General features: G+C 51.1%; 1 protein-coding gene across 1 annotated transcript in view; it reads right to left on the minus strand.

Moving 5' to 3' along the window:
• CATSPERG (cation channel sperm associated auxiliary subunit gamma) overlaps positions 1 to 27,404 on the minus strand; it is a 44,299-nt gene that overhangs the window by 15,086 nt on the left and 1,809 nt on the right. Inside the window, exons 2-21 of the mRNA XM_084612092.1 lie at positions 26,983 to 27,221; positions 25,746 to 25,799; positions 24,441 to 24,585; positions 23,372 to 23,498; positions 22,310 to 22,379; positions 20,122 to 20,277; positions 18,635 to 18,806; positions 18,196 to 18,333; positions 16,664 to 16,729; positions 15,033 to 15,146; positions 14,107 to 14,157; positions 11,867 to 11,996; positions 10,762 to 10,873; positions 9,383 to 9,541; positions 7,566 to 7,684; positions 6,394 to 6,607; positions 6,033 to 6,095; positions 3,151 to 3,334; positions 1,889 to 2,016; positions 46 to 126 (exon numbers count right to left, since the gene is read on the minus strand). Coding sequence (XP_084468218.1) covers positions 46 to 126; positions 1,889 to 2,016; positions 3,151 to 3,334; positions 6,033 to 6,095; positions 6,394 to 6,607; positions 7,566 to 7,684; positions 9,383 to 9,541; positions 10,762 to 10,873; positions 11,867 to 11,996; positions 14,107 to 14,157; positions 15,033 to 15,146; positions 16,664 to 16,729; positions 18,196 to 18,333; positions 18,635 to 18,806; positions 20,122 to 20,277; positions 22,310 to 22,379; positions 23,372 to 23,498; positions 24,441 to 24,585; positions 25,746 to 25,799; positions 26,983 to 27,221 — 2,522 coding nt within the window. The remainder of the gene's footprint in view (positions 1 to 45; positions 127 to 1,888; positions 2,017 to 3,150; positions 3,335 to 6,032; positions 6,096 to 6,393; positions 6,608 to 7,565; positions 7,685 to 9,382; positions 9,542 to 10,761; positions 10,874 to 11,866; positions 11,997 to 14,106; positions 14,158 to 15,032; positions 15,147 to 16,663; positions 16,730 to 18,195; positions 18,334 to 18,634; positions 18,807 to 20,121; positions 20,278 to 22,309; positions 22,380 to 23,371; positions 23,499 to 24,440; positions 24,586 to 25,745; positions 25,800 to 26,982; positions 27,222 to 27,404) is intronic.

Below are 27,404 nucleotides of genomic sequence, written 5' to 3' on the forward strand. Positions count from 1 at the left end.
GCTCCCGATTACCTTGCTGGGCGACAGGCCAGCCTTTTAGCCTACCTTTAAAGCCATTGAACTCCTCAGAAGGTTTGTCCCACTCAGCTCTTGTTTCGCATACAGTCCGGTGTCACTGATGGTCACCTGACGGGGAGAATTTGTAGGGTGCTGGTCAGGCTCTGTAACTGATGAAGAAAGGGCCTGATCCAACTCTCTTTGGGCACTGGGAGACAGATTAGACTCCTGAATAAAGGTCGTGGGTTTATCAACATTTGGGGCCTTGCTTCTCTTGAAGCATAAAGGGGCCTTCAAGTGAGCAGGAACAATCTGAGAATCACCCCCCATGCAGGGCACCTTTACTGGCCGGCACAGAGCTGATGTTTGGGGTCTGCACACTCCCTGCTCCCAGCCCCCAGTGTAGGGAACAGATCGGAGGCATGGATGGAGGGTACAGTTGGCACCTGTCTGGGTTCTCCCAGGATTGGCCCTTTTTTTGAGGTAGCTGTCCCAGCTGAAAGGGTTTGGATGTCCTGGTTTTTTGTTTCTCAGGAGTGGCAACTCCTGTTCCCCAAGGCCAATAGGGGGCAGATTGGAATGTGGTCAGAGCACACTGTGCTGTGGCTATTCCCTGCCCCCCCGGGCTCACGGGGGGTGGATCAGGGCTGTGGCTGGAGCGCACTGTGCTGTGACTACCCCTGCTCCATAGGAGACAAAGCAGCCCTGAGGATGGGGCCCAGTGGAAGCATTTCGGCATTCCTCTGCCGTGGGCTGACCCAGGGCTAATGTGCAAGGGGGGTGCCTAGGCCTGGAAGAGCAGGGCTGGCTTCAGGTGAAGACTGAAGGACACTGGAAGAGCTCGGGGACTGTTTGCCTCAATGAGAACTGGATGGGAACAGGAATTTCAAGTGCACAGGAAGCTCCACAATTTCAACCTTTTTGCCATTCCTGAACGAAACCAAAAAAATTCAAAATTTCATTTTGATCTTAATGTTTCATTCCCATCAAATCAAAACGGTTCATTCCAATTCTGACATTTTATAATCTTTTTATTTAAATGAGGGTTTTTTAAACCGAAAGAATGAATTCCATTTTGATACGCCGCAAAAACCCAAAACTATGGAAATATTCGGTTCTGAAAATGTCACAACAGGACGCTGAGATATTATTAAAATGCTTCATTTTGGGTGTCTCAAAATGAAAGGTTGTGGAAATTGATGAGTGTTTTGATTTGGAGGGAAACGGCATTTTTCATCAAATAACCACTTTGCTGAAAAGTTTGCAGCCAGAGTAAGTGTGTGTGCAGCCCAGGGCTTGATTGCACGCTCTATAAATCCTTATGTGGGGAAGAAATTTCTGATGGCAGATGACTCTTTAATCTAGCAGAAGATGCCCAAGCAAGGGCCAGCATATGGATACTAAAGTTTGCCAAAATCAGACTAGAAATAAGATGTGAATTTTCAACAGGGTAATCAACTGTTAGAACAACTTCCCCAGGATGTGGTGGATTCTCCATCACTGATGTTTTTAAATCAAGAATATCTTTTTAAATGCCTGTCTATATCTCAAACAGAAGTTATGGCCTTGCCTTGTTGCATTAATTACTGGGGGCGGGAGGTGTCTCTGGCTTGTGTTACACCGGAGGTCTGACCAGATGATCACAGTGGTACTTTCTGGCCTTTAAAATCTAGGCCTAGGACTGGCACAGTAGGATCTGCTACAGGTCAGGATGGAGGTGGTTTGAAGGGCTGCTTGCAATACACTTGAACGTTGCCAGTGATACCTACCCGAGTAGGTGAATCCATCCCAAAATTGAAAGACAGCTGGTGGGGAAATGCATGGAAACAGCTGCAAAACCAGAACCCTGGCACTATGGATCCTTCTAAAGTAGCCGGCCCCGTGTACTCACCGTATACAGTATGGAGCCCCAGCCGATCAGATAGTGCCGGTGGAGGTGTGAAACCACAAACTTCGGATGCGCTAAGACAATGGTGAGCCACACAAAATCAAGGGAGTTCTCTTCCAGCATTTCCCGCCCTGCAGGACGAGAGAAAAGCCTTGAATCACGCTAGCCATAAACAGATCCATTGGCAATCGGCTGCATTTGCACAGTGTCCTTTGACCTATAATGCAGTCACTGACACAGTTAAGAGAAGCTCCTCTGGGTAGATACGCATCAGCAATCTTCAAAGGCAAGGGCAGTGGGTGGCTTCCTACTACAGGAACCCTTTTGCTTGAAGGTTACAGGTTCAAATCTCACCCAGGTGGGTAGTGACAGAATCTTGTCACAAGCTATCCACTACCCTAAGTTGGAGGTTTACTGTCCCTATCACAGCAATGACCACTTTGATTGGCACTAACTGGCCTCAACAGGGCGAGGATCAAACAGGCCAAAGATTTAATGCTCCTCTCCCGCTCAAGGTGGATCTCTCCAGGTCAAAGCAGATCTCCTTATAGAGGTCAATACGCTGCTGCCCAAACCGGACATGTGGGCTGAGAAAAGGCAACAGCCCCAACATCCTGCTCTCTTCACTAGACCTCACTTCCATCCTACAGTTGGGAATAAAACAGGGGACTTGTGACTTCCAGTCCCCCCTGCTCTAACCTACTAGATCCACTCCCCTCCCAGGGTTGGGAACAGAACCCAGGAGTCCTGTTACCCAGTCCCTTCTGCTCTAATCACTAGACACCACTCCCCTGCTAAGACTAGAACCTAGGAGTTCTGACCCCATGGCTTTCCCAGAGCTGGGAACAGAACTCAGGAGACCAGTTTCCCAGCTCCCCTGCTCTAACCACTAGACACCACTCCACTCCCAGAGCTGGGGATAGAAACCCCTCTTAAGGGAGAAAGTTTTGCCTAGTGGATAGAGGGCAGGACTGAGACTCAGGAGACCTGGGCTCTATGAGGTAACGTTGAACGAGTCCATTCCCCTCTCTGTGCCTTGGTTTCCCCATGTGAAATATGGGGATAATGTTACCGCCCTCCTTTGTGAAGCACTTTGAGGTGTACAGATGAAAAGCGCTAGGTATTATTATTATTATTATTATTATTGATGGCCAGTCCCCCTGCTCTAACTCAGGAGAAGCCGGCTCCTCTGATCTCCTGCAAATTCATCTAGCCGTTAAAATCCCGTTATTTTCACATCGTTTCCCAAGACCCCCTGCTCTTACTGCTTTCTCTCGTCAACCTGACGCTCAGGAACACCGAGAAAGAATAGACGTTATTTTTGTCCAGGTAAATCTTGCTGGGCAGCTCGTTATTGGGCTGCAGGTCGTAGATCTTCAAGTAGCTCTCCATGTTGACGTAGACACCTCCGGAGGAGTTGCCGTTGCTTGCTACGTAAAAGAAATACTCCTGAAAAAAGAGAGGCGGATTTAAACTCTACCAAGCCTAATCTATTAATATGCATTAAGCACACACTATCAGTATAACATTATATGTATATTTCGAGCAGTGACATGGCCTAATTTGGCCTATGTCTTTCTATAATCCTGTTCATGGACGCTCCCGGAACACCTTGCGTTAGCTGAATTAAGCTTCAGTGTAAGCAGATAGGAAAACGGCTGGGAACAGGACACATGGGTGTTGGTTACTTGAAATGTGTGTTAACTGCTTATGCTAAACCAGAGGTGGGCAAACTACACAGCCTGTGGGACCGTCCTGCCCAGCCCCTGAGCTCCTGTCCTGGGAGGCTCGCCCCCGGCCCCTCCTCCACTGTTTCCCCTCCCCTGCAGCCACGCCACCACGTGGGCAGTGGGGCTGCGAGCTCCTGCTGCTCTGAGCGGCTTGGTAAGGGGGCAGCGGCGCGCATGGGGCAGTGACGGGGTTGGGTAGGGGTCCTGGGGGGCAGTCAGGGGACAGGGAGCGGGGGGGGTGGGATCCTGGGGGGCGGTTCGCAGTGGGGGGGTCCCAGGAGGGGGCAATCAGGGGACAAGGAGCAGGGGGGGTTGGATGGGTTGAGGGTTCTGAGTGGGACAGTCAGTGTGTGGGAAATGGGAGGGGGCAAATAGGGGGCGGAGGCCAGGCTGGTTGGGGGGGCACAACCTTCCCTACCCAGCCCTCCATACAGTTTCGCACCGCGATGTGGCCCTCGGGCCAAAAAGTTTGCCCAGCCCCGTGCTAAACAATCCATTCCGCTGTGTGTTTAGCTGTGACGCAGAGTCTGTTTCCCAGCCCTGCAGAAGAACTCTGGATGAGCTCAAAAGTGTGTCTCTCTCACCGACAGGAGTCCGTCCAATAAACAGTATCACTTCCCCCACCTTGTGTCTCTCTTCCCATAGTAACAGGCAGGGAGTTATTTGCACACACCCAGCCATGGCATGTCCCAAAGGAAAAGGACACGACATATGATTGTGTTACCCTGGTACAAGGTGAGGAAGTGCCATCACGCCCCTTGGTATCTGAAATGCATGTGTTCAGAACAAAGAGAGAAGCTGCGAGCCCCGGTGAGCCCTGCCCCACAGCAGAAGCCCGGAGTCCCGAATGGGGGGGGACATGGGATATGGGGAAAGCGGTGGACTTGATATATCTTGACTTTAGCAAAGCTTTTGATACGGTCTCCCACAGTATTCTTGCCAGCAAGTTAAAGAAGTATGGGCTGGATGAATGGACTATAAGGTGGATAGAAAGCTGGCTAGATTGACAAGCTCAACAGGTAGTGATCAACAGCTCGATGTCTAGTTGGCAGCCGATATTAAGTGGAGTGCCCCAAGGGTCGGTCCTGCGGCCGGGTTTTTTCAACATCTTTGTCAATTATCTGGATGATGGGATGGATTGCACCCTCAGCAAGTTCGCAGATGACACTAAGCTGGCGGGAGAGGTAGATATGCTGGAGGGTAGGGATAGGGTTCAGAGTGACCTAGACAAATTGGAGGATTGGGCCAAAAGAAATCTGATGAGGTTCAAGAAGGACAAGTGCAGAGTCCTGCACTTAGGAAGGAAGAATGGCATGCACTGCTAGAGGCTGGGGACCGCCTGGCTAAGCAGCAGTTCTTAGCCAAGATGGTGAGGGACGCAATCACATGCTCTGGGTGTCCCTAAACCTCCAGCTGCCAGAAGCTGGGGATGGATGACAGGGGATGGATCATTCGATTATTGCCCTGTTCTGTTCATTCCCTTTGAAGCATCTGGCACTGGCCACTGTCAGAAGACAGGATACTGGGTTAGATGGACCATTGGTCTGACCCAGTATGGCCGTTCTTCTGAAGGCTGGCCAGGTATACCAGTGATCAAGACACTCCACACCTCCCTCCCCTGGGCCCAGATCTGGTGGAGGGGGAGGTCCCAGGTCCCCCTTCCTTCCCCACCCTGTCTATCCAGGGAACAGACTGTCAGTTGGCCCACTGGCCATCAGACAAGCCCAGCTCCAGGACGTTGGGGCTGGAAAGACTGTTGAGCCACGGCCTGCCCATTAGCCCTGCTGGCCTCCAAGTGAAACCTGCTACAGGCTCAGCAGTGTGCAGGGGCTTCCTGGCAGCCTTTCTGCTGGGCCCAACCTTCAGCTTGCCCCGAGTCGCACAGCTGAAGCTACTGGCTCCTCCTCCCACCTCCAGAGCTCCTCAGGTCCAACAAGACCCAGAGCCGGCTCGGTGCAACTGCAAACCCTGCAGCTACAGGGAGCTCCGAGATCAAGGGCCGCAGCAGAGCCGTGAGGCAGGGACCGCATGGGAAATTCCTTCCTGTCACCAGATATATAATGCTGATTTATTCCCTAGGGAAGATTATAATCTTACAGATTTATTCCAACCCATGGCTACTACAGGCCCAAGTCTGCCACCTTCTGACTTTCAGGGCTCACTACCACAGGCAAGAAAAGTTCTTATTCATTACAACTGTTTTTGAAACATGGCCAATCTACCTTCTCTGTCCCACCTTTGGGGAGGAATTTATGAAGATGGGATGGAGGTACCCAAACTAAAATCTATCCAGGCTATCAGAGTTTACAAATCTGTTTAGAAAAGAATACAACACAATTTAGAAGAGGAACCAAGCCCCTTAATTTGATCTGTTGGGTTTTTTTTGTCAAAAAGGAAAGTTCAGAATCTTTTCTTACTGCATATTTCTTTCTGTTCTTCCACCAGCGCCAAGTTGGGTCGTGGACCGGGTCAGCATAAGGCTAAAAGAAAATCAAGGGCGTACTAAATTACACGTCATCTGAAAACGCAATATTTTCTCATCTGAAAATTACGTGTCCCTGTTGTGGATTATCCGCATCTTTCTTGGATAGTCCCTGTTACTTGCGGGAAAGTCCACATCCCTGAGCAAGGCAGTTATACAACCTCCTTCAAGGGGTAAACAGCACTAGTTCTGCCCCAATCTCAGAACTTCCAACCTTCCTACCTAGCGCTGTCGAGACAAGGAACTTTCCTCCCAGCCCATCACCGGAACGCAGCTGAGGGCTGACAAGAACTCACCCTGCTATAGTCTGCATGCAGCCAGAGCAGCTGGAAGATCAGTCCCTGGTATACAGCCAGAGACACGTTGTTGTGGAAGCCTGTGCTGTCCATGACATCCGGCGGTTCGGAGCAATAGTGCTCTGTCCGGGTGAAGCGCTGAGGGGCTGGGAGGTCCACGAGGTGCATGACCGAGAAGGAGCAGGGATGGATGAACCTGATGTACTGAGCATTGCTGAGAGAGAAACGGGGAGACAGGAACAGAGTGTAAGTTGGCACCAAAATGCAGTGGTTCTTCACAAGGTTGGCGGTGCTCTGGCATGTTGCAGTGGACTGGGCGGTGGGGTGCAGCCTGTGTGCTGGATGGAATCAGAATCTTTCAGCTGTGTGTCATGCGTCCTAGACTGCTAATAGCTAAGGGGAGTTGCAGGATCAAGGCTAAACGCAGAAGAAGCCTTGAGGCTGACTTGGAGATTTTGAGGTGGCGCTGCACCCATGATCTGGCCTGATGTGTACAGCTTCAGGGCCCAATCCTGCCCAGATCTGAGCATTCTGAGCTCCTCGGGACCACTCCCAGGTGCTGAGCAGAAGGCAGGATCAGGCCCCTAGGATCTCAATCCAAGGGACACAGTGCTGCCTGGCAGGTAGAGCACTGGATCTGGACTTGGGAGCACAGGTGCCAACTTTCTCATGTGCCGGAGGGTGCTCGACCCCTGGCTTTGCCCCAGACCCTGCCCTCACAGCACCCCTTCCTCCAAGGCCCTGCCCCCACCCCCCTCTTCCCGCTCCCGCTCCAGTCCCGCCCTGCCTCTTCCCGTCCGTCCCGTTCCGCCCCCTTCCCCCAGCGCACCACGCCCTCGCTCCTTCCCCACCCTCCCCAAGCCTCCTGCACGCCACGCAACAGCTGATGGCAGCAGATGGTAGGTGCGGGGAGAGAGAGGGAGGCACTGATCGGCGGGGCCTGCCAGTGCGCGGCAGACACCATTTTCCCCCATGAGTGTTCCAGCCCCGGAGCACCCACGGAGTTGGCGCCTATGCTTGGCAGATTTGGTTTCTATTCCCGGATCTGCCGCTGCTTTGCTCGGTGACCGCGGGCTAGTCCCATCCCTGCTCTGTGCCTCAGTTCCCTCCTCTGTAAAACAGGGTAAGGAGAGTGCTCTCCTTTGTAAAGCCCGTCTTTTGCCACTACTCACTGGAAATACACCGAACGGTACTGATTGACGATGAGGAGCTGGTACGACAGTATGTAATGGAGAGGGAAGTTCCTCTTGATCAGCTTTCCCTCCCCTTGTCCATCCATTATGTAAACCAGCTGAAAGGAGAGGCAAGAGCAGAAAACACCGAGGACAGGTGGAGTTCAACCCCTGCTATTCAGGAGAAGAGGAAAGAAGCCATTGCCAGCTGAAACTAACACCCATGTGTTGCCTCTTGTTTTCTGTCTTTTTGTCCTGGTCCTTGCCTGTGACTGGGAGCCTTGGGGCTACGCAATACAAATAAATAAATAAACAGCAGCACCCATGGAAAAGCTGTAGAGAAACTGAATCATGTAGCTCAGGAGTAGGCAACCTATGGCATGTTGCCAAAGGCAGCAAGCGAGCTGATTTCCAGGGCACTCACACTGTCTGGGTCCTGGCCACCAGTCTGGGGGGCTCTGCATTTTAATTTAATTTTAAATGAAGCTTCTTAAACATTTTAAAAACTTTATTTACTTTACATACAACAATAGTTTAGTTATATATTATAGACTTATAGAAAGAGACCTCCTAAAAACGTTAAAATGTATGACTGACACACGAAACCTTAAATTAGAGTGAATAAATGAAGACTCGGCCCACCGCTTCTGAAAGGTTGCCGACCCCGATGTAGCCCAAGGAGGAGGCGTTTCTAATGCAGGGGTAAGGGCTTTGCTTGGTAGCTCTGGTTTGCTGTGTGTGTGCATGAGAGAGGCCCAGGACAAGAGCTGACGCAGTGAGAGAAAGCCAGGCGGACTGGAACAAGCTGGTAAGGGGGCCCTGAGAGAAAGCTGCGCGGGGACTGGGTGCAGGCTGGAAAGAAGCCTGGGTCTCCTGCTGGTTGCTTCCTACGGTGTTCAAGGAAACAAGACCTTTGTGCGTTCCGTGCAAATGAACGAACTTGCTGCAAAGACAAAGCTCGACTAGCGTCAATTTCTCCTGTTAATTGGAACAAGCCAGGACACCTGGAATTTTTACCTGGCTGGTAACCAGACCTGAGGTTACCAGACCAGAGGTCAGACCTGGTTGGGGGTCATTTTCTTCATCTAGAGTGGGAGCAAAGGATGCTCAGCACAGCCCGGGGAGCATGTGGTACCTTGTTAAATACCAACAGATCTAGCTGCACCATGTCAGCTTGAGCCTGACAATTTACGGTTGAACTGCAGGTGGGAAGGAGAGTGGGTCTGGTGGTTCTGTGCTGGAGGGTTTTGTGGCTACATGGGGCAGGTGCAGTTATGAGGCCCCCTGGATCCAAGTGGGAATCAGGGCTCAGAACCATGTGGAAATGGGACGGCGTTTGGCTTCTGGATCGGCCACGGCCATAACCTGTGTGGCCATGCCCCTTAAGGGTGGGATGGCTTGGAAGCTCTCCCTTGTGTGAGCATTGCAGGTGCCTCCTGCTTCTGATCTCATTTACACGGGTGCAACTCAGGAGTAGCCCCATTCATGTAAATGGAATTACTCCACGTTGGGATCAGGGTAAAGCCCTGAAAGTGGAAGGCCTGTCTCTATGCCCAGAGCAGGTGCCCCACACTCACCACCGTGTTTCAGATGTAACCTGGAGGAAGCTTGATCTCTAGGGTGTCTGCTAATGAGGGGGCCAATTCTGTGGCTGCTTGGCCCTGGAAACTGGGCTGAGATGGCTCATTAATCCACTGGCCAATCAGCAGCTGTCAACGGCTTCCCAGCACTATAGACCAGGGCTAGATTCAAACGTCTACAGACCATTAACCACCCCCTGCGCCGCCCACCCTGTGACTTCTGCTGCCCGGGCTCACCTGCTGCAGTCCCTCCTTGTTAAAGAAGAGGCTCACAAATGACTCATTCAAGCTAAAGTCCTTTGACTCTCTCATTAGCTGTAGGCTGAGGTACGTGTCCCAGGCTTCGGAGGGGTGAAGCCGACTGACGGCCGAGCTGCCTTCCACAGAAAACCAGATCTGGAGAGCCAAATGGAGCCAAATGTGAAGAGCAGGCAAAGGGAGCAGAAATCTCTGAAGGTGTCCCTGGAGGGGACTTTCCAAAGGAGCTGCTACATCCCTGCTGCTGAGATGTTGTCACCTCTGCAGCGATGGAGCGTGGCAGCCGTTTATACAGAGCTCACTCATCCAGCACAGAGTTCCTCTCGAGTGGGGAGAGAGTGCAGTCTAATGGTGAGCACAGCCCCCCCGCAGGACTCCTGGGTTCTATGTGCCCTCTGGTGTGCAAGGTCTTTGCTCTCTCTGTGCTTCACTTTAACCACTCGTACAGGGATAAGAATATTTAGCAGCTCTTCGAAAAGGTTAGGAGGCAGCGTTAGTGACCGAATAGTGTCCTGAGATCCTCAGATGAAAGATACTACACAAAAAGGCAGCCATCCATGACACTGCCTACCACTATCTCATCAGGAGACCGCAAAGCAAGTCAGTACCATTATCCCCATTTTACAGATGGGGAAACTGAGGGTACATCTACACAGCAAAGAAAAACCCATGGCTGTCCTGTGCCAGCTCACTTGAGCACACGGGGCTGTTTCATTGTAGTGTAGACAACTGGGCTGAGGCTCTGGGACCCTCCCACTTCACAGGGTTCTACAGTGCTGGCTCGAGCCTGAGCCAAGACATCTACACAGCAGTGAACCAGCCTGAGCCCCAAGAGCCTGAATCAGCTGGCCCGGGCCAGCTGCAGGGGTCTAGTTGTCATATATACCCTATGACACAAAGAGGTGACATTATTCACTCCAGGTCACTCAGCGGCCGAGCCAGGAATAGACCCCAGCTTGCCCAAGTCCCAGGGCAGCGTTCTATCCCCTAGGCCAGTGGTCTCCAAAGTGGGGTGCACCAGAGGATCCCGGGGGTGCGCGGCAGGAGGAGCGCCGCCGGACGGCACACCACTGTTTTTTTCTTCGGCAGCAGCTCTGCACGCCTGCACCTGGTCCTCCCCTCCAGCAGCATGCCTGCGGAAGGTCTCCCCGTCTTCTTTCTTCAGCGGCACGCCTACAGCAGGTCTTCCACTCTTCTTGCTTCAGCGGCACGCCTGCGGTAAGTCTTCCCCTCTCCTTTCTTCGGCGGCACCATGGGGGTGCACGATCCAAAATCTTTGGAGACCACTGCCCTAGGCCACGCTGCATCCAGTCAAACAAAGCACCTGCCTGATCCACCCAAGAGTCACGCCACCATACCTCCTCCGAGTCTGTCACAAACACGACTTCCCCTACATACGACAGAATGAAGTAGCTGATGGGGGACTCTTGTGGGAAGCCGGAGAGAAGAATGTAATTAACCAGGTCGTAGCTGCATGGAAAGCACAGGGGAAGCGGGAAACATTACACTCCATTGCTTTCGTTCCCCTTTCATTCTCTCCCAGAGGTGAAAAGCCTGGTAGTAAAACCACTGCATTTGGCCCTGTCTCTGGGTATGGGTCTCCTGGCAGACAGTGGCCCTTCCAGTCTGTCCCCTGATCTGTTACATTTGTACTAACTCTAATGTGATTGTTTTGCAGTGGTCGTGTAATTCCCCACACAGCTCTGCCAATGCGCCACAGGGTGAAACCCACCCCCTGAGCAGGCAAAAGCCTCGGGTAGGACATGAATTCCATTTCAGCCGTATTGGAAGTGCAGTGCATACTTTGTGCTGACACTCTGCACGGTAGGTGAATTGCATCCTCGGGGTGCTGTGCAAATCCGGAGGGATCTTGTGGACCGATGCAATTGAGATCAGAATTGGGTCCAGAGCTTTGGGTCAAGATTCTTTGAAATAGTGATTTTGAGTGCCCCAGTTTTGGGGCTGATTTTCAAAGCAAACACAGGGCAGAGGGGGTTTCACTTTCTGAAAATCAGACCTCTTTACGGTGCCTCCGGCCGGGCCCCTGCAATCACTCCTCTCCTGAAAATCTTCACCTTGGTTTTTAAAACATCTCATCTGAAGGACCCAAGCATGGCACTTGACTGACCCACTTCGCACTGCTGGGGCGAGCTGTGATTCTGAGGCCCCACCTAACACCCTAGTCCTGCAGCTGGGTTCCATGTGCACCTACTTCCTAATGCATGTGGATGGTGCAGGTTGTAATAACTGGACCTAGAAATGTACCCGAATTGTGGGTTCAACTCTAAAATGTAAATGGGAAAAGGAATGGAAGGTAGGCAGACTGAATTAGCCCAGGGGAATGGCGGACTGATATAACTGAAGGAGTGTGTTAAAATCATGCCTGGTAAACTAGCAAAGCATGGAACCAACTCATCAGTTGCCTCCCTGAAAACCAGAGATCGATACAGACTTTGTTCTCACCTTTGTAATACAACATTGCCCCAGATGTAGAAGATTGTGCTGAATGGATTATAGGACAGCCCTCTTGGGATCAGCAGGGAATCCGTGTATTCTTCCAGCCCCAGTAACATCACAAACCCTTTCCCAGTGTCTGCAAAGGACAGGTGGGAGAAACCTGGTCAGAGTGGGTCTTCTGTAGGAGCCATGAGGACGGAGTTCAGAGAAGAGCAGCAAGAGAAAAAGTTCAGGCTGCAAGGAGATTTTCTGGGTATTCGCAAAAAGAAAAGGAGTACTTGTGGCACCTTAGAGACTAACCAATTTATTTGAGCATGAGCTTTCGTGAGCTACAGCTCACTTCATCGGATGCATACCATGGAAACTGCAGCAGACATTATATATACACACAGAGATCATGAAACAATACCTCCTCCCACCCCACTGTCCTGCTGGTATTGGGGTATTTCTGGGTATTGTTACACTGAAAGTTGCTAATGGCTGGCATGGGGTAAGGCTTTGATCTAAAGACAATCCTGGGCCTCATTAAAGCCAACAGGAGGGCCAAGCAGTCTTTCAGACTCAATGGACACAGTAGTTGAGTCTCTTTAAGTAACAGAGAGCTACAAACGGGGAGGGACCACCCAAGCCACGGGGCAGGTCAAAGGCGGGGATTGCCTGGCTGCCAAGGCAGGGGCTAGAAGATTAGTTTGCAGTCTGTGTGTTGGAGGAGAAAACCAAGCAAAGCACTTGTGAGCACAAACATTAGGAGGAAGCAGAGAGACACTGATTCTTGGGCACAGAGCCCGCTGGAGGGGCAGATGTGTGGACTTTGGAGCAAGGAAAGCTGCCTGCTGCTGTCTGTTTCACCTGTGCTCAGGGAAACTAGATTTTGTGGGCACTCTAAAAAAAAAGAACAGGAAGACTTGTGGCACCTTAGAGACTAACAAATTTATTTACATAGAGAACATGAAACAATGGGTGTTACCCTCCAGACTGTAACATCCATTGTTTCATGTTCCCTGTGTATATAAATCTCCCCACTGTATTTTCCACTGCATGCATCTGATGAAGTGAGCTGTAGCTCACGAAAGCTTATGCTCAAATAAATGGGTTAATCTCTAAGGTGCCCCAAGTCCTCCTGTTCTTTTTGCGAATACAGACTAACCCGGCTGCTACTCTGAAACCTAAAAAAAAAGGTTGCACCAAGAACAGACCTGATTCCTAGCACTGATTTCTCCTCATAATGAGCTCTGCAAGGCTAATGCTCAGGTCAAAGAGGCACCATTATTCCTGTTACAGAAGCACCTAAGAACTGCCATAGAGATCAGGGCCACATTGCACTAGGGGCTACACAGTCATGTAACAAAGAAGACAAGCTTGCCCAGAGAGCTCACAATCTAGGATCTGTGACACAAAAGCTGGTAGCTATGCTGGCTCTGATTCACCGCTGTGTTGCTCTTGGTTTGATGAGTGGAACTTTGTCAACATGGTGTAAAGCAGGAGTTTCGCAGTGGTGAACTAGGCTTGTAGAGGTGGGATAATCAGAGGGGGAGATGAGAGGCTTGTATATACATGGTAGCTATTTTGCAATAGCTAATTCCGGTCAATTTCCCCATGGACACTCATTCCAGAATAAGAGTTCCTTTTTTTGCTTGTCTACACGGGGACAATCAGGAAAGTTAATCCAAATTAACTTCCAATGTGAATTAGTTAAAATGCATGAAGCCCCTGTGTGGATGCTCTTAATCTGAATTAAAGTGAGGCCACGTCTACACTATGGGGACGATAGTAGTGTATTTTTTCACATCTCCGAGCGCCATAGTTGTTGACAAAAATTTGCAGTGTAGACCAGGCCTGACTCTAATTTCACTTTGGAAGTGAGTTCAGTGAATCCAAATGAAGGCCACTTTTATTCTGAATCAGAGCATCTGCACGGGGATTTAATGCGCTTTAACCAAGTGCTTGTCAGTACAAACAGGCAGCTTGTGGTGTAAACCTATCCCCCACTAGCCTGCTGTACACTAACTCTCCATGTGGACCCTGCTGTCTCGCTCCAAAAATTCCCTCGTGCACTTCTCCCCTTCAAAGCCATAGACAGACTGAGAGAGAGGCTGGGCAGAGCCCTGCAGGGAACAATCATGCTCTGGGTTTGCAGAGGGTGTGGACTGGGAGGGCCGGCTGCACTTTCTAATCTATGGCGTCTATCATAATATCTCTGCCTCTCCGATCAAAGCCTGTTAGAATGTTCCAAGGTGGGTTCTTACCTTTGGGTATGAAGCGAGGTAAGTGGTACAACATCCTGAAAGCTGCATTGACTATGAACAAACAAACATGGGATGAGTTACAGCAGTGTCTGTTTATTATGTGAACTCATCTTGTTAAATCTTTGTATGTACATGGCCTTCTGTTACCATAGAATCACAATCTTTCATGCGTTTAGCCCCACAGCACCCTGGGAGGTAGGGCAGTGCTATTATCTCCACTGTGCAGATGGGGAAACCGAGTCACAGAGCAGCTAAGTGACTCACCCAAGATCACATGGGGAATGTGTGCCTCCACGTGTACACTGCTATTTTTAGCCACGCTAGTATGGGTTAAGCTAGCGCAGGTATGTCTACCCAAGCTGCAATCACACCCTGGGTCGCAGTGAAGACACACTCTTAGTCCTGACCTAGAAAGATGACTTCTAATGGGCAGTTCAGTCCCTGTCACCATTTTGTCCTTGGCCTCTCTGCTGAGGCTGGGGCCGTTTGCAGGGATAGGAACAGTTATTCACCAGGGGCTGGACTGGCTGATAGCCATTCAGTAGACAGTAATCATTTTCATTTCCTACTGACCTTGGCTGGAGCTGAACCAATAATCTAGGTGGGAAAAGGCAGCCCCAGAGCCGTTCAGTTCTCTTCCATGGTCCAGTTATTAGATCATCACCATTATTAGATCATCACCATCACACCTGAGATAAACCAACACCTTCTGCGAGGGCTAACTCCCTCCTGAGGCCCTTCCCTGCTGAGCAGTGGGGCTGGCAGGATCTGACAACACATTCTGCCCACACCGCCCCGACACAGCCCGCTTAGGGACCCGATTCCCTACACATGAACCTTAGCGTCGCTCCACGGACTTCAGTGGAATGACACTGATTCACAGCAGCTGGCTTTACGTTTGTATCGGTACAGAACAACAGCCTGACCTTGATCATAGGCCACGATGTAGTAACTGGACTCGTTCTTTTTCTTCTCTTCCACCAGCAGCACAATCTTCTCCTCTTCCGTGATGTAGACGGCCCAGAGGATCGTGCAAGAAACTGCAAGTGGAGAGAGAGAAAGAGAGAGCCAGCAAAATCTTTCCAAACTGCTCTTTCTAAATATTTCTGTGGCTATGATTTTGAATAAGCAACAGTCTCCTCGTACAACCTGTCACTGCTTCATTGTACCAGTGTTCCAGATGAGGAGTCAGTGTTCCAGAATTGCACCAGTGTTCCATTGCACCAGAGTTCCAAAACTGTACCAGTGTTCCAGAATTGCACCAGTGTTCCATTGCACCAGAGTTCCAAAACTGTACCAGTGTTCCAGAATTGCACCAGTGTTCCACTGTACCAGTGCCACAGAACTGGAGCCAGAGTTCCAGGTGAGGTCATCTGGAATACTGGCTCCAATTCTGGTCCCCCATGCTCAAGAAAGATGGATTCAAATGGGAACCGGTGTAGAAGAAGGGCTCCGAGGATGATCAGGGGACTGGAGAGCCGATCTCTTGAAAGGAGAGAAAGCTTGTTTTGCCTGGCAAATGGCAAGCTGAGGCTATGCCTACACTTAAAATGGGAGGGGTTCTCCCATCACTGTAGTCAATTCACCTCCCGCAGAGGCAGCAGCTAGGAAGAATTCTTTTGTTGAGCTAGCACTGTCTACACTGGGGGAGAGGTGAGCTGGACTTGGTCTCTCAGGGGTGTGGGTTTTTCACACGGAGCCATGACGATATAAGTTTTCAGTGTAGACTAACCCTGAGAGGGGATTGGATTGCTTTCCATAGCGATGGCATCGGAAATGGAGGAGGAGAACATGTCCAGGAGGCTGGAGATGAGAAGAAGGTGTCTAACCCTCTGAGGAGGGAACAGCCTCCAGATAGGAGCGGTGAGGGGCAAAGAACCTAACTGGCTGGAGGATGGAGCTTGGCTGGTGTCTGACCGGGGTGATATGGCAGGGTGTGTTCCTCTGATTCAGGGAGGCTGCAGCAGCTGCGGAGCTGGCTCGCATTTTGTGGTTTAAATAATTTTTTACTCCTGCAGCTGGGAGCTGGAGCCTTTGTTCATGGATTTGTTTGGGGATTCACGGTTGAGCCTTTTCTCTGTAACAGACCCTCCCTCCCCCAATTAATCCCAACACAATGGGAGTCTGTTGAACTTCAGCCCCAGGACCTTAACAGCCAGGCTCTCTACCCCAAGGTCGAACAGCCAGTCAATGGCAGGGTTGAGAATTGACACAGGAGTCCTGACTGCCTTCCAGCCCCACTGCTCCAATCACTAGGCCCCACTCCCTTTCCAGAGGTGGAAACAGAACCCAGGGGTCCTGTATCCCACCCCCTCTGCTCCAACCACTAGACCCAAATGTTATAATTTTGTGAGGCTCTTGCACAGCACCACATAAACGTTGAGCCAGAACCTCAGCCGGTGTAAATCAGAACGAAGCTAAATATGCCTATTTCAATGGCACTGCAGCCAATATATATCATGATGCTGGGGGTCTGGCCCCACTGAGTCCTGTGGAGCAGCTCCCATTAATACCAGCTGGGGACCCTGAGGAATACAAGGACCCAAAAGGCACGTACTCTTCAAATATTCACACACTGTCTTCCTCCCCTTGGCGTGTGATTCAGGAAACTGAACGACTCCATCTGGAGGGGAGAAAAGAGCTGCAGGGTTTCAGCCAGTCGGGCCAGTGGCCGCCAACACATACGTGCAAAAGTGGCGTAGCCAGCATGGGATATTTGGGTGGGCCCTGACTTTGGGTGGGTGAGCAGTTATAGGGGGCTGGGAGGGCAGGAGGGATGGGGGGCCCTGCAGGTGGCTTTGCGCGGGGCAATGGATAGACCCTTTGGCCAGGGGCTCCCCACGGCCCGGGGTGCACACGCAGCTCCGAGAAGAGACACTGCTCTCCAGCGTGCATGGTAGGGAGACCAGAGGTCCTGATTTTATAGGGACAGTCCTAATATTTGGGGCTTTGTCTCATATAGACACCTATTACCCTTCACCCCCTGTCCCGTTTTTTCACACTTGCTATGTGGTCACCCTAATGCACGGCTCCCGGCTCCCTTAGGTGGCTGGCCTACCTTTTTTGAAGATCTCCTCTACCGCCACCGGCTGCCCGCTCGCTCGCTCGCCCTCCTCCCAGTGGCGGATTAGCCACTGGGCCAACCCGGGGGCCCGGAAAATGGGTGCTCCCGCACCCCACCCGCTCAGTGTTCCTGTCAGGGAGCATGGTGGGAGCGCAGGGGCTTGCTCCACTCCGCCCACCTGCCTGGCATTCTAGCCAGGGTGCAGGGTCTTGCCCCGCTCCACCCACCCAGCCCCGGCAGCAGTGCCAGGCGGGTGGAGCAAGGCCCCGTGCCCTGACCCCGCTCCCCAGTTGGAGCACCGGGCAGGTAGGAGGAGCGGGTCAAGTGCTTGGGCCAGAGCAGAGCCGGGGCTGGGGGGTGGGTCTGGATGCTAAGTGGGTGGGCTATCGCCCACCTATGGCTACACCCTTGGCATGCAGTTGGCTTGTACCTGTCAATTACTCAGCACCTTAGCTGCCTCCTAGCTAAGGCACCAGGAGGAAGGATGGCCTTCTGGTTCAGGCTGGGACTCAGGAGATCTGACCCTGGGCTAGTCGCTGCATCTACCAGGGCCTCAGTTCCCCACGTATAACGTGGGGATAATAGTCCCTTCCATGTCTGCCTTGTCTCTCAATGTGTGTCCGAGCAGCACCTGGCACAACGGGCCCCTGATCTCAGTTGGGATCTGTGCAGTGCCCAGCATGATGGGGGCCCAAATCTCAGATGTGGTCTGTGCAGCGCCTGGCACAATGAGGGGCCTATTACACACAATAATAATAACAGATATGGCCCTTCAGGCAATGCAAGTTGCAAAACTTTAACAGCTGCCACTTATTTGTCTGCAGGGTGGGCTCTTCTCCCCTGGCTATCAGTCCAGCTCCCTTCACCAGCACTAAAAGTGGCACCAGCTGCTGCCCGTGCAAAGGGGCTGGAGCAATAAACATTCTAAGGGGGTGGCTGCCAATCTGTGGGACACGGGATCAGGTCCTCAGCTGGTGTGAAGCAACAAAGCTCCCGGGGCGAATTATCTGGCCCGCACGTCATACCGCGAATGGTGCCAAGGAAGAATTCTCCTTCGTGCACGCCCCCTCCTACAGCAATCACATACTCTGAGCCGTTGTGGGGGAAATGAACAGGGTTTAACTGTGACACGCAGATGTCGTTCAGCACACGGGTCCAGACGCCTAGAGAGAAGAGAGAGACTCTGTCTTAGGTCATGTGGCCCCATCACCATGGCAGCTGAGCATCTCCAGTCTTTGATGCACTGATCCTCAAGGTACCCCTATGCTAGCATTCCTGTGTTGCAGACGGGGAACTAAGGTCCAGAGAAGCTAAGTGAAGCCCCAGGTAACAGAAGAACTCGGTGACAAAACAGGGAATTAAACTGGTGTTTCCCACCTCCCAGGCTGGTTCCCCAACCACTAGATCACCTTCCCCTCTGGGTAGGGAAGCTGATGGGTCTTGGCCATCTCTGGCTTCTCTTACCAGATCCCGGCACATGAGGAGAAAGGACCGAATAGTTCCCAGTGAAGTAATAGACCAGCTGGTTCTGACGGATGAAGAGCACACTTTCCATAGCGATGGCATCGTAAATGGAGGAGGAGAACATGTACAGGGGGCAGTTCAGGGACCCAATCCAGCAGCTGTCGATCGCCACCTGAAGCACAGAGAGGACAAATGAGGGGCAGCGGGCCCCATCCTGATCTCAGCTAGGGGCCAATCCTGCTCCCATTTCAATTAGTGGTAAAGCTCCCAGGGCCTGCTCCTCCGTCTTCCCCAGCCTTGTCATTGACACCAGTGCCAAGCGGGCATTCCCAGGTCCGAAAGGCAGCGTTTCACACTCACTTTGCACTGCTGTAAATAAATTCACAGCTTGGCACACTCTCCCTGGGGACCCTTCCTGGGTCTGGCCCACGGTTCTTGGGCCTACCAGACTTCTCCAGCTGCCCCACCAGCTGTGTCTTGTTTACCTGCCGCTCTCTCTGCCCAGCTCTGTAATCTTCTTTTGAGGGAGATGATCATGCACCATTTTTCTGACTGTTCCTTTTGGCTACCTTGGTTTTTACTGCTGTAAATCACTTGTTGCAAAATACTCCTGTTGCATTCAGTCCAGTGGAGGCAAGATCCGAATCTGGGATCTGGCCCAGCTTCTCCACTAAACAACCTGAGGCCAAATTCTCTGCTGGGGTAAACTGCTGTGATCAGTAGAGCTCTGCTGATTGACAACAGCTAAAGATCTGGTCCCTGACGTTTCACTGACAATGCAATGATCGTGTTTCCATGGAAGAAATCACTGTAGACAGAAGGCCAGATTTTGACCTCATGGCAACTGCATGCCAGTGTAACGTTATTGACTGCAGGGGCATATCTCCTCATTTGCACCGAAGGGAATGAGATTGGAACCAGAGCTGGTGGCGAATATTGATTTAAGTGTGTAATAGGCTTCCGGATGAAAGGGGCAAAATAAATACATGTTACATTACTGTTGCTAAATCAAAAATAAGAGACCAGAAGCTAGGTTGCTGGTTTACTAGTTGCTGCTGTTTCACAGCACGCCTCTCATCACAATACCACATTCCTCACTGGATCTGGGAACAGAACCCAGGAGTCCTGACTCCCTGTCCCCTGCACTCACCACTAGACTAAACTCCCTCCCGGGGCAGCAATGGAACCCAGGAGTCCTGACTCCCAGGCTCCTTCTTCTATCTTCCCTTCCCTCTCTTGTAAGCTGAGCCGATCGGCTGTGAAATCAGAGCATACACATAAACACATGACATCATGGCAGCATGATCATCATAGGAGCCACTTTTCAGACAAGGACTCCGATTCTGATCTCTGCGCCTGCCACCCGTGTAAATCTGCAGTGACATCCCTCTACTTCAATGGGAACGGGATTGAGCCCTAGCTGGCAGAGGCGTGCCATTGGGCTGCCTTCTGAAGGGATCCAACCCCCCCTTCCCAGCTCTCTTTACCTCCACTGCAGTGAAATCCGCAAACTCCGAGTCTGAAACCAGAATGATTTTGTAAGCGTGGAATCCCCCGAGGATCAGCACGGGGGCTTGATTGAAGGTGGACCAAATGGGACGGGTCGGGCTGTACAGTGACATTACCTCCACCAGTGTTGTAACCTAGAACAGCAGTTCCAAACTTTCTACCACCGTCACCCACCAACTGCATTTGTGCTAGTTTTGCAACCCACACAGGGTCCAAATTTGTGAGGGGAGGCCCCCAAAATTATACACTAGCACCCTTCTTCTCCTTCGTTGCCACCTCCACCTTCTCCTCGCCCCAATGAAGGGGCACCAATCGCCCTCTGCAGCACCCTCTGCCCTGACACAGCAATTTCAGCCACTCCTCCAACATGCCTAGGCACCTGCGCGGGGCCAAGACCCCCGTACCCCAGGTGGCAACACCCACAGGGGGGGAACTGAGCCCAGCCCCATGAGACAGGAACCACTGCTGTGGGGTGAATACAGGGTGGACTTGCTGGGATGAAGTGGGAATTTTCTGTAATATTTTTATGAAGCTGACGTGTGCCTCAGTTTCCCTCATATTTCACATGGCGGTGCAGCCAGGGCGAAAAGAACTGTTTGCTCTCAGGGCAGGCTCAGAGACGTAGGTAGGGATGCTGCCTGGCTGTCTGAGCCTGAATGGGTCATTAACAGAAGGATAGGCTTGGCTGACCCCATATCAACGGAAAATCTTCTCAGGCAAACCCAATCAGAGGACGTTGATGCTAGCAACCCCCAGCACGGAGGGAGATGGATTTTCCCACCTCTCAGCAGGGCAGCTAGGCAACATCCCCCAGCTGGAGAACAAAGAACTTGAGAGGCGGGAGGTGGGGGGAAAGGAGTGGCTGCTGGAATGAGCCAGGACTTTCCCTGGGGAATTGAGGGAGAGAGAACAGCACTTCAACATGGAGTCAGTTCTCTGGCTGCCCTAAGGACTTCCTGGGCTGTTCTGACTTAGCCGTTTGAGTGTCACTGCAAATCCTGGGTGAAGTGCATTTATCTCTGCAGAGTGAGCCAATCTCTACCAGGAGGTTTTCTCAGCTAGACTTGCTGGGCAGAGCGCACGGGATGAAGTAGGGGGACTATTGCCCCAGAGGTTCAGTCAAGGAGGCGGTGAGGCCGCGTGGCTTACCCTGTGGAGTGGGACCCCGTGGGGTTCTGGCACACCAAAGGGGTTCCTCCTAGAGACCATTCCAAAGCTGGGGGCCTAGCACTGATCCGATGGATCCCTGACACTTGCTCTCCAACCTCCCGCACGTACCCTGGGGTCCCCTTTCACACCGGACCCTCAACCCATCTAGAATCTTCCCACGACCCACTGGTGGGTCAGGACCCACCGTTCAGGAAACACGGACCCAGAAGGTGTCAACGGCAGCAGGGGAAAAAAGGCCAGGGTGTGTGTCTTTTCGTTTCTCACCTTGGCACTCAGGTCATGTCTACACCACTGCTTAAGTTGGCAAAACTCAGGGGTGTGAAAAAAACACCCCCGGAGGGTCTCCAGCTGACATATCTATCACCGCTTGTGGGGATGGTTTTATGATGCCCATCGGACAGCTCCCTCCCGTCAGGAGAAGTGGCTACATGAGCGGTCTTATGGCAGCTCAGCTGCATCGGAACAGCTGCGCCACTGTAAGCTCCCCAGTGTAGATGTGGCATAAGGGTGCGTCTACACCACAGTCGGGGTGTGCGACCGTAGCTCGCGCAGCACCCCCCAGCTAGCTTTAATCTAGCTAGCACGGGGACCAATAGCAGGGAAGCTGTGGCAGGATGAGCGTCAGCATGGGCTAGCCACCTGAGTAATACCCAGACTTCCAACCAGGCTTGGCAGAGAAGCAATGGTGCCTAGTAGTTAGAGGCCTAAACTGGCACTTAGCAGACCTGGAGTCTATTTCTGGCTCTGCTCCTGGCCTGCCAGGTGAATTTGGACAAGTCACGTTCCCTCTTCTGTGCCTTAGTTTCCCATCTCTAAAATGGGGATAAAGCGCTTTGAGATGTACAGATAAAAAGCACCATAAAAGAGCTTGGTGTTGTTATTCTAACTCATGTTAAAACTACTCTGTTTTCTCTAGGGTTTTACCTCGTATTCACTAACATGAGTTAAGAACACAGCTTTTTTTCTAGCAAAGACAAACCCTTTACCACAATTTACCTTGTCTCCTAGGGAAGACTGTAAACCGGTCTCAGTTTTCTTCATGTAGCCGTTAATATTCATCAAAAATCTGTAAACAGCGAAGAAAAACTGATTATAAAAAATATCTTTGCTCGGATTCGTTTAAAAAACTGTCGTATGGGCCAGGGGCGTTTCCCACAATGCCTCTGTGCTTGACTGGAGTCATATCTTGAGGTGCAGGGCTAGCCCACATCGAGGAAGATCCCAACTGCTTCCCATGGACCAACTGTTTTAATATCACCTGCTGTTTGGAGCATACCAGAGGCCAAACATTTGCTCCTCAAAAGCACCACAGCAAGGCTAAAAGCTGACCCATCCCCTGGCCAGCTGTCATATTAGGGGTCCAGTCCAGGGAGGTTCTGAGTGCCTCCTAAGAGGAAATGAGAACCACCAACCATCTTTAAAGTCAAGTGTGGTATAAATGCCCAGAAAAGATAAGTATAAATGTCCAGGGAGCATGGACGGATGGATGGATAGATAGACAGACAGAAAGCCATGGATAGATAGACAGACAGAAAGCCATAGATAGATAGATAATGTATGGGGTTAGATTGATCTAGCTATATAAGGGAATAGATAGATAATAAAATTCTTTCTCTCTCTCTCCTCATGCACTATATATCCACTCATCTTGGGGGTTTATACAGTACTTCATTTTTATCTATCTATCTATCCATCCATCCATCCATCTATCCTAAGACCAACAAGGCTCACACACCACTGCAAATATCTATCTAACTGTCATACAGATGCCCAGAGGGGTGGATGGACGGATGGATCTCCTCAGGTCTGTATTCCATCTGTACAGAGCTACACATCCTGATGACATGCCGTAAATGATTACATCAGAGTCATCCCAGAGGGTCGAAGGACAGAAGCCCAATTTTCCCTCTCTGCAGGTCCCCTTAAGGGAGGAGGGCAACTGCCATCTCCCTCCATTTCAGGCAGCTCTCTGACTCCTTGCAGGTTACTGAGGCGGTCCTGGGCCATCCCTGCCACAAGCAGAACAAAGGGCACCCAGGCAGTGCCAGCCCTCCTCACCTCTTGCTGTCCACCTCAAGGCCCAGGCCATTGCTCTCCACCAGGACCTCCATCACCACGCTCCTCTTCATCATTGGCATGGGCGTGTACCAGCACATCCGGCAAACCTCTTCACTGGCACAAGGCCCTGTCGGTGCCCAAGAGACAAAGAGATACCCAACGAGGCTTGGACACTCTCATATGAGCGGGGTGGGCTGATTCTCAGTCAGTCCACTCCTGCACTCGGGACAGGGACAGGGCAAAGGTGGCTTAAACCTTTTGGACTACCCATATTCTGGGGCTGTGCAGGGCCTGGCCCAGCCTTTGGTGTAAGTTAGAGCAGCCTTGGGGCTGCTGTGACTTATGCTCTGCTTCTGATGGAAGCAGAGAACAGCCATAGCGCAGTGCACTCTGGCCATTCCCTGGATCTGAGAGGGTGGGAGGGCAGAAAGGTATGATCTGCCCCCTACACCCAGGTAGGGCAGGCCAGTATAGGTCCCTTACACTAGCTGCAGAATTCCTTCTCCAGGGGTTCTTTCTGCCCACTCAGAGCCCCTTTCAAGTTGCCAGAGCTTCCTACAGCAGGGCCTTGGCACAAACGAGACTCTGACCACAGCCATGGGTGGAGGCAGACATCTCTCCATCTTTCCCTCTGCAATTTCTCTCTATCCTTCCCTCTGCCATCACCCTCTGCCTCCCTATCCATCTGTCTTGCTCTCATGGCTGCAGCAGCTCCTCACTTCCTCCAACAAACAGGGAAGAAGCCAGGGACCAAAGGAAAATGCCTAATTCCTGTCTCTCTAGGTGGATTCCCAGGGCAAGATTACCGGCTTGGCTATGGGCCCCGGCACAAAGCCTGATGAGCCATTTAAGTCCCATTTAAACCCTTAAAAGGAAACTTAAGCAGTGCCTGATCCTTGACCTATCTCTCAGCATGGCGGGTGGGGAGGGGATTTCACCCCCTACCCTAGAGCCAAGTATCTCAGGTAACAAGAGAGTAGAACCCTGGGCCCGCCAGGCTGTAGTACCAGCAACCACCTGCAGAGGGAACCGCTGGTATTTGCACTGAAATGGAACAGGAGCAGAATACCCTGAAGCCGGTAAGGGGCCCCTTTCATCTCAATCTGCAGCTGCTCGGGTTTCTGATGTTCTGGATTGACGGACGCTTCGAACCTTACGGTCACAATGGGCCGCAGCCCAGTCAGGTGAGCCTTGCGAATGACTTTCACCGCGTCCTTGAGGGAAGGAAGAGAGGAAAGAAAGAAGCTACCGTGCTGAGCTCCCAGCCCCGAGCACTGAGCTCCCAGCCCCGAGCACTGAGCCAGCGCAGCTCTTGTTGGCTTGGAGGATCACACGCGACCGCTGCTTGAAGCCCTCTAGCGCAGCTCTTGGGGGGTGCTAGCCTGGAATGCTGAAGCCATGGGGTCAGTTCCCTGCTCTGCCACTGCCTTGCTGTGTGGCACTGGGCAAGTTGCTGCCCTGTGCCTCAGTTTTCCCACATATGAGATGAGGATAGGGACACTTACTCTTGTTGGTAAAGTGTCCTGAGGCTGATGGATGCAGCACATTATATGAGGGGAGGAAGGAGGGCCCTGTGGTTAGGGCAAAGGACTTACCTAGGACTTGGGAGACATGAGTTCCAGTCCTGGCTCTGCCACAGACTCCTTATGTGACCTTGGACAAGTCCCTTAGCTGCTCTGTACAATGGGGAAAATAGCCCTTCCCTGCCTCATAGGAGTGTTGTGGGGATGAACACATTCAAAATTATGAGATGCTCAGCTACTACAGTGATGGGTACAATGTAAGTACCTGAGGTCAGGCCATGTGGGTGGGAAGAGGGGTGATCTCTGACTGACAGAGTTGGGCCAGCAGAAGTCCCTAGTGTGGACACAGCTCTGCCAACAAAACTATGCCCTTCCCACTATAGCCTGTTTCCCTTGCTGGCGGCGGTGGGTTTACTGTAGCAAAACACAGCTCGGCCAGTATACCTGCATCCACCCTACAAGCGCCTTGTTGGTGTTTTGGACCTGTATTCCTATACTGTGGTGCAAAGCACTTCCAGCATAGACCAGGCTGAGACAGATACCTCCAAAGAACACCAGGTGGGGCTGTTTTACCAGCCATTTCCGGATTCATGGTGTTTTGCGGCCATAGCAAATTCACAGCAGCCGCAGTTGTGACCGTTAAAATGTTAGACTAGTGAGAGTCCAGTCACATGGTTATCTGGAAGTGTCATGTCAATAAAATAAGAAATCTTTCCAGTGTAAAGAATAACATGTACTATTAATTAGACCACAAACGTTACACGGTTATTACTAACAATACCAATTTTTAAGAGCACGTGCAGACCCTGGTGGCTGCACACTCCAATTGCAAAGAGATCTCTTTACTGTACCTGAGTGAGGCAGGTTAGATTGATTTTCAGGTAGTACGGGAAGCCCAGGTAGTGCTGTCAGAAAGGAGAAGCAGACTGTTCAGAAAAACGCCTTGAAAGTTTGGGTCGACAGGTGCTAACCGGGACTTTTCTTCGAGTTCAAAGACAAATCGCAGGGCAGTTTCATGGTCGAAGTGAAAGTGGCTGTTGGTTCTCTGTCCACTTCCCAGCGTCCATACCACACTGCCCAAGTCATCAGAAAAGCTGGGAACAACCCCTGCAAATCCTGACTCCCATTCCCCTGCCATGAACCACTCTCCTTCCCAGAGCTGCGGATACATCCTGCTCTCCTGTTCCAGCCAGCATAGCACATGCTTCTTCAGTGGATCATCTTCCACCACTCCAGTGGCGGAACAGGAAACAGAACACAGGAGTCCCCTGCTCTACAAACAGGCTTGGCAGAATTCGATTTTGATTTTTTTATAATTTTGACGGATAATATCGATATTGATTTTTTTAAGCATTTTAAAATTTGTATTGATTTAAATTTTCACAGCTGCGGGAAATTACGGGAGGTCAGCCAACGGGGCGGGTCAGACAATAATTACTTAATGACAGTAGATGTTGAGATTCAAAACATTAAAGCTTTCTAGCTGTTAAAACACAAACTGCCAACGTCACGTCAAAATATGCGAAGTGCGCAGCCTTACACCAAACCCTAATAAGTTCTCAAGCAGCTTTTTTCTTACTTTGCTGATCCGTACATTTCGATTGTCATCAATGGCTACATTTTTGTCAGTTTAGGTGTGTATGATGAACTGGATGTTTAAATCTAATCCTTCCAAGCCTATTTAAAAGCTACACAGACCACACTGATCCTCCAGCTATTGTTAAGCATGAAGACTCTTGGGGAAGCTTCTTCATGCTGCCACAGAAAAAATAAACTTTCAAAATCAATGACTTTCCGGGGGCTGTCAGAGTTTTACACCAGTGTAACTCCATTGACTTCAGTGGAGTTACTCCTGATTTACACCAAGGTAAGCGTGAAAAGAATCAGGCTCCAGCTTTGTTCAAGAGTTAAGTAGGTAAAATTTACTAATGGGAAGGTTTAAACCATCTCAACCTTACACGGGCAAATTTGCCTGTACAAAAATGGAGTACTGAGCCCAATGGGGTCAGAGCTGATGTGAGAGCAGAATCAAGCCCTTTTCTATATCCCTCATCCTCCTGCCAAGCCTTCTGAAAAAGTCACACTCACCGATTTTTTATCATTCAGGTCTATAGCTGAGTCTGTCAGATTCTGGAACACAGATGCTACGCTAGTGACTGGGTGCTGCCTAAAAAACACAGCTTGGTCCCCACCTAGTTTATCAAAATCATTGAGCACAACTTTCCACTCGCAGTCCTTCAACAGCAGGCAAACCTGCGTATGCAGCAGCACCAGCAGGGCAAAACGATGCTGCATATTCTGCGTCTCTTGGTTTCTACACAGGGACCCTGAAGAATAAATGAAACATTGAAGCTTTCTAGCCACTTCATTACGAATAATCATATCTAACCCTGATATAGTAAAACAGTTGATCAATCTGCCTCAGAAACTGATATAAATACAGGGACTACTTCACACAGCACCGAAATGCAGCCACCTCTGGAGTGGGACATGGCAGCTGTTCTAGAAGG

The sequence above is a fragment of the Lepidochelys olivacea genome (genome assembly GCF_965140295.1).
Source record: "Lepidochelys olivacea isolate rLepOli2 genome assembly, chromosome: 23".
Classification (NCBI taxonomy): Eukaryota; Metazoa; Chordata; order Testudines; family Cheloniidae; genus Lepidochelys; species Lepidochelys olivacea.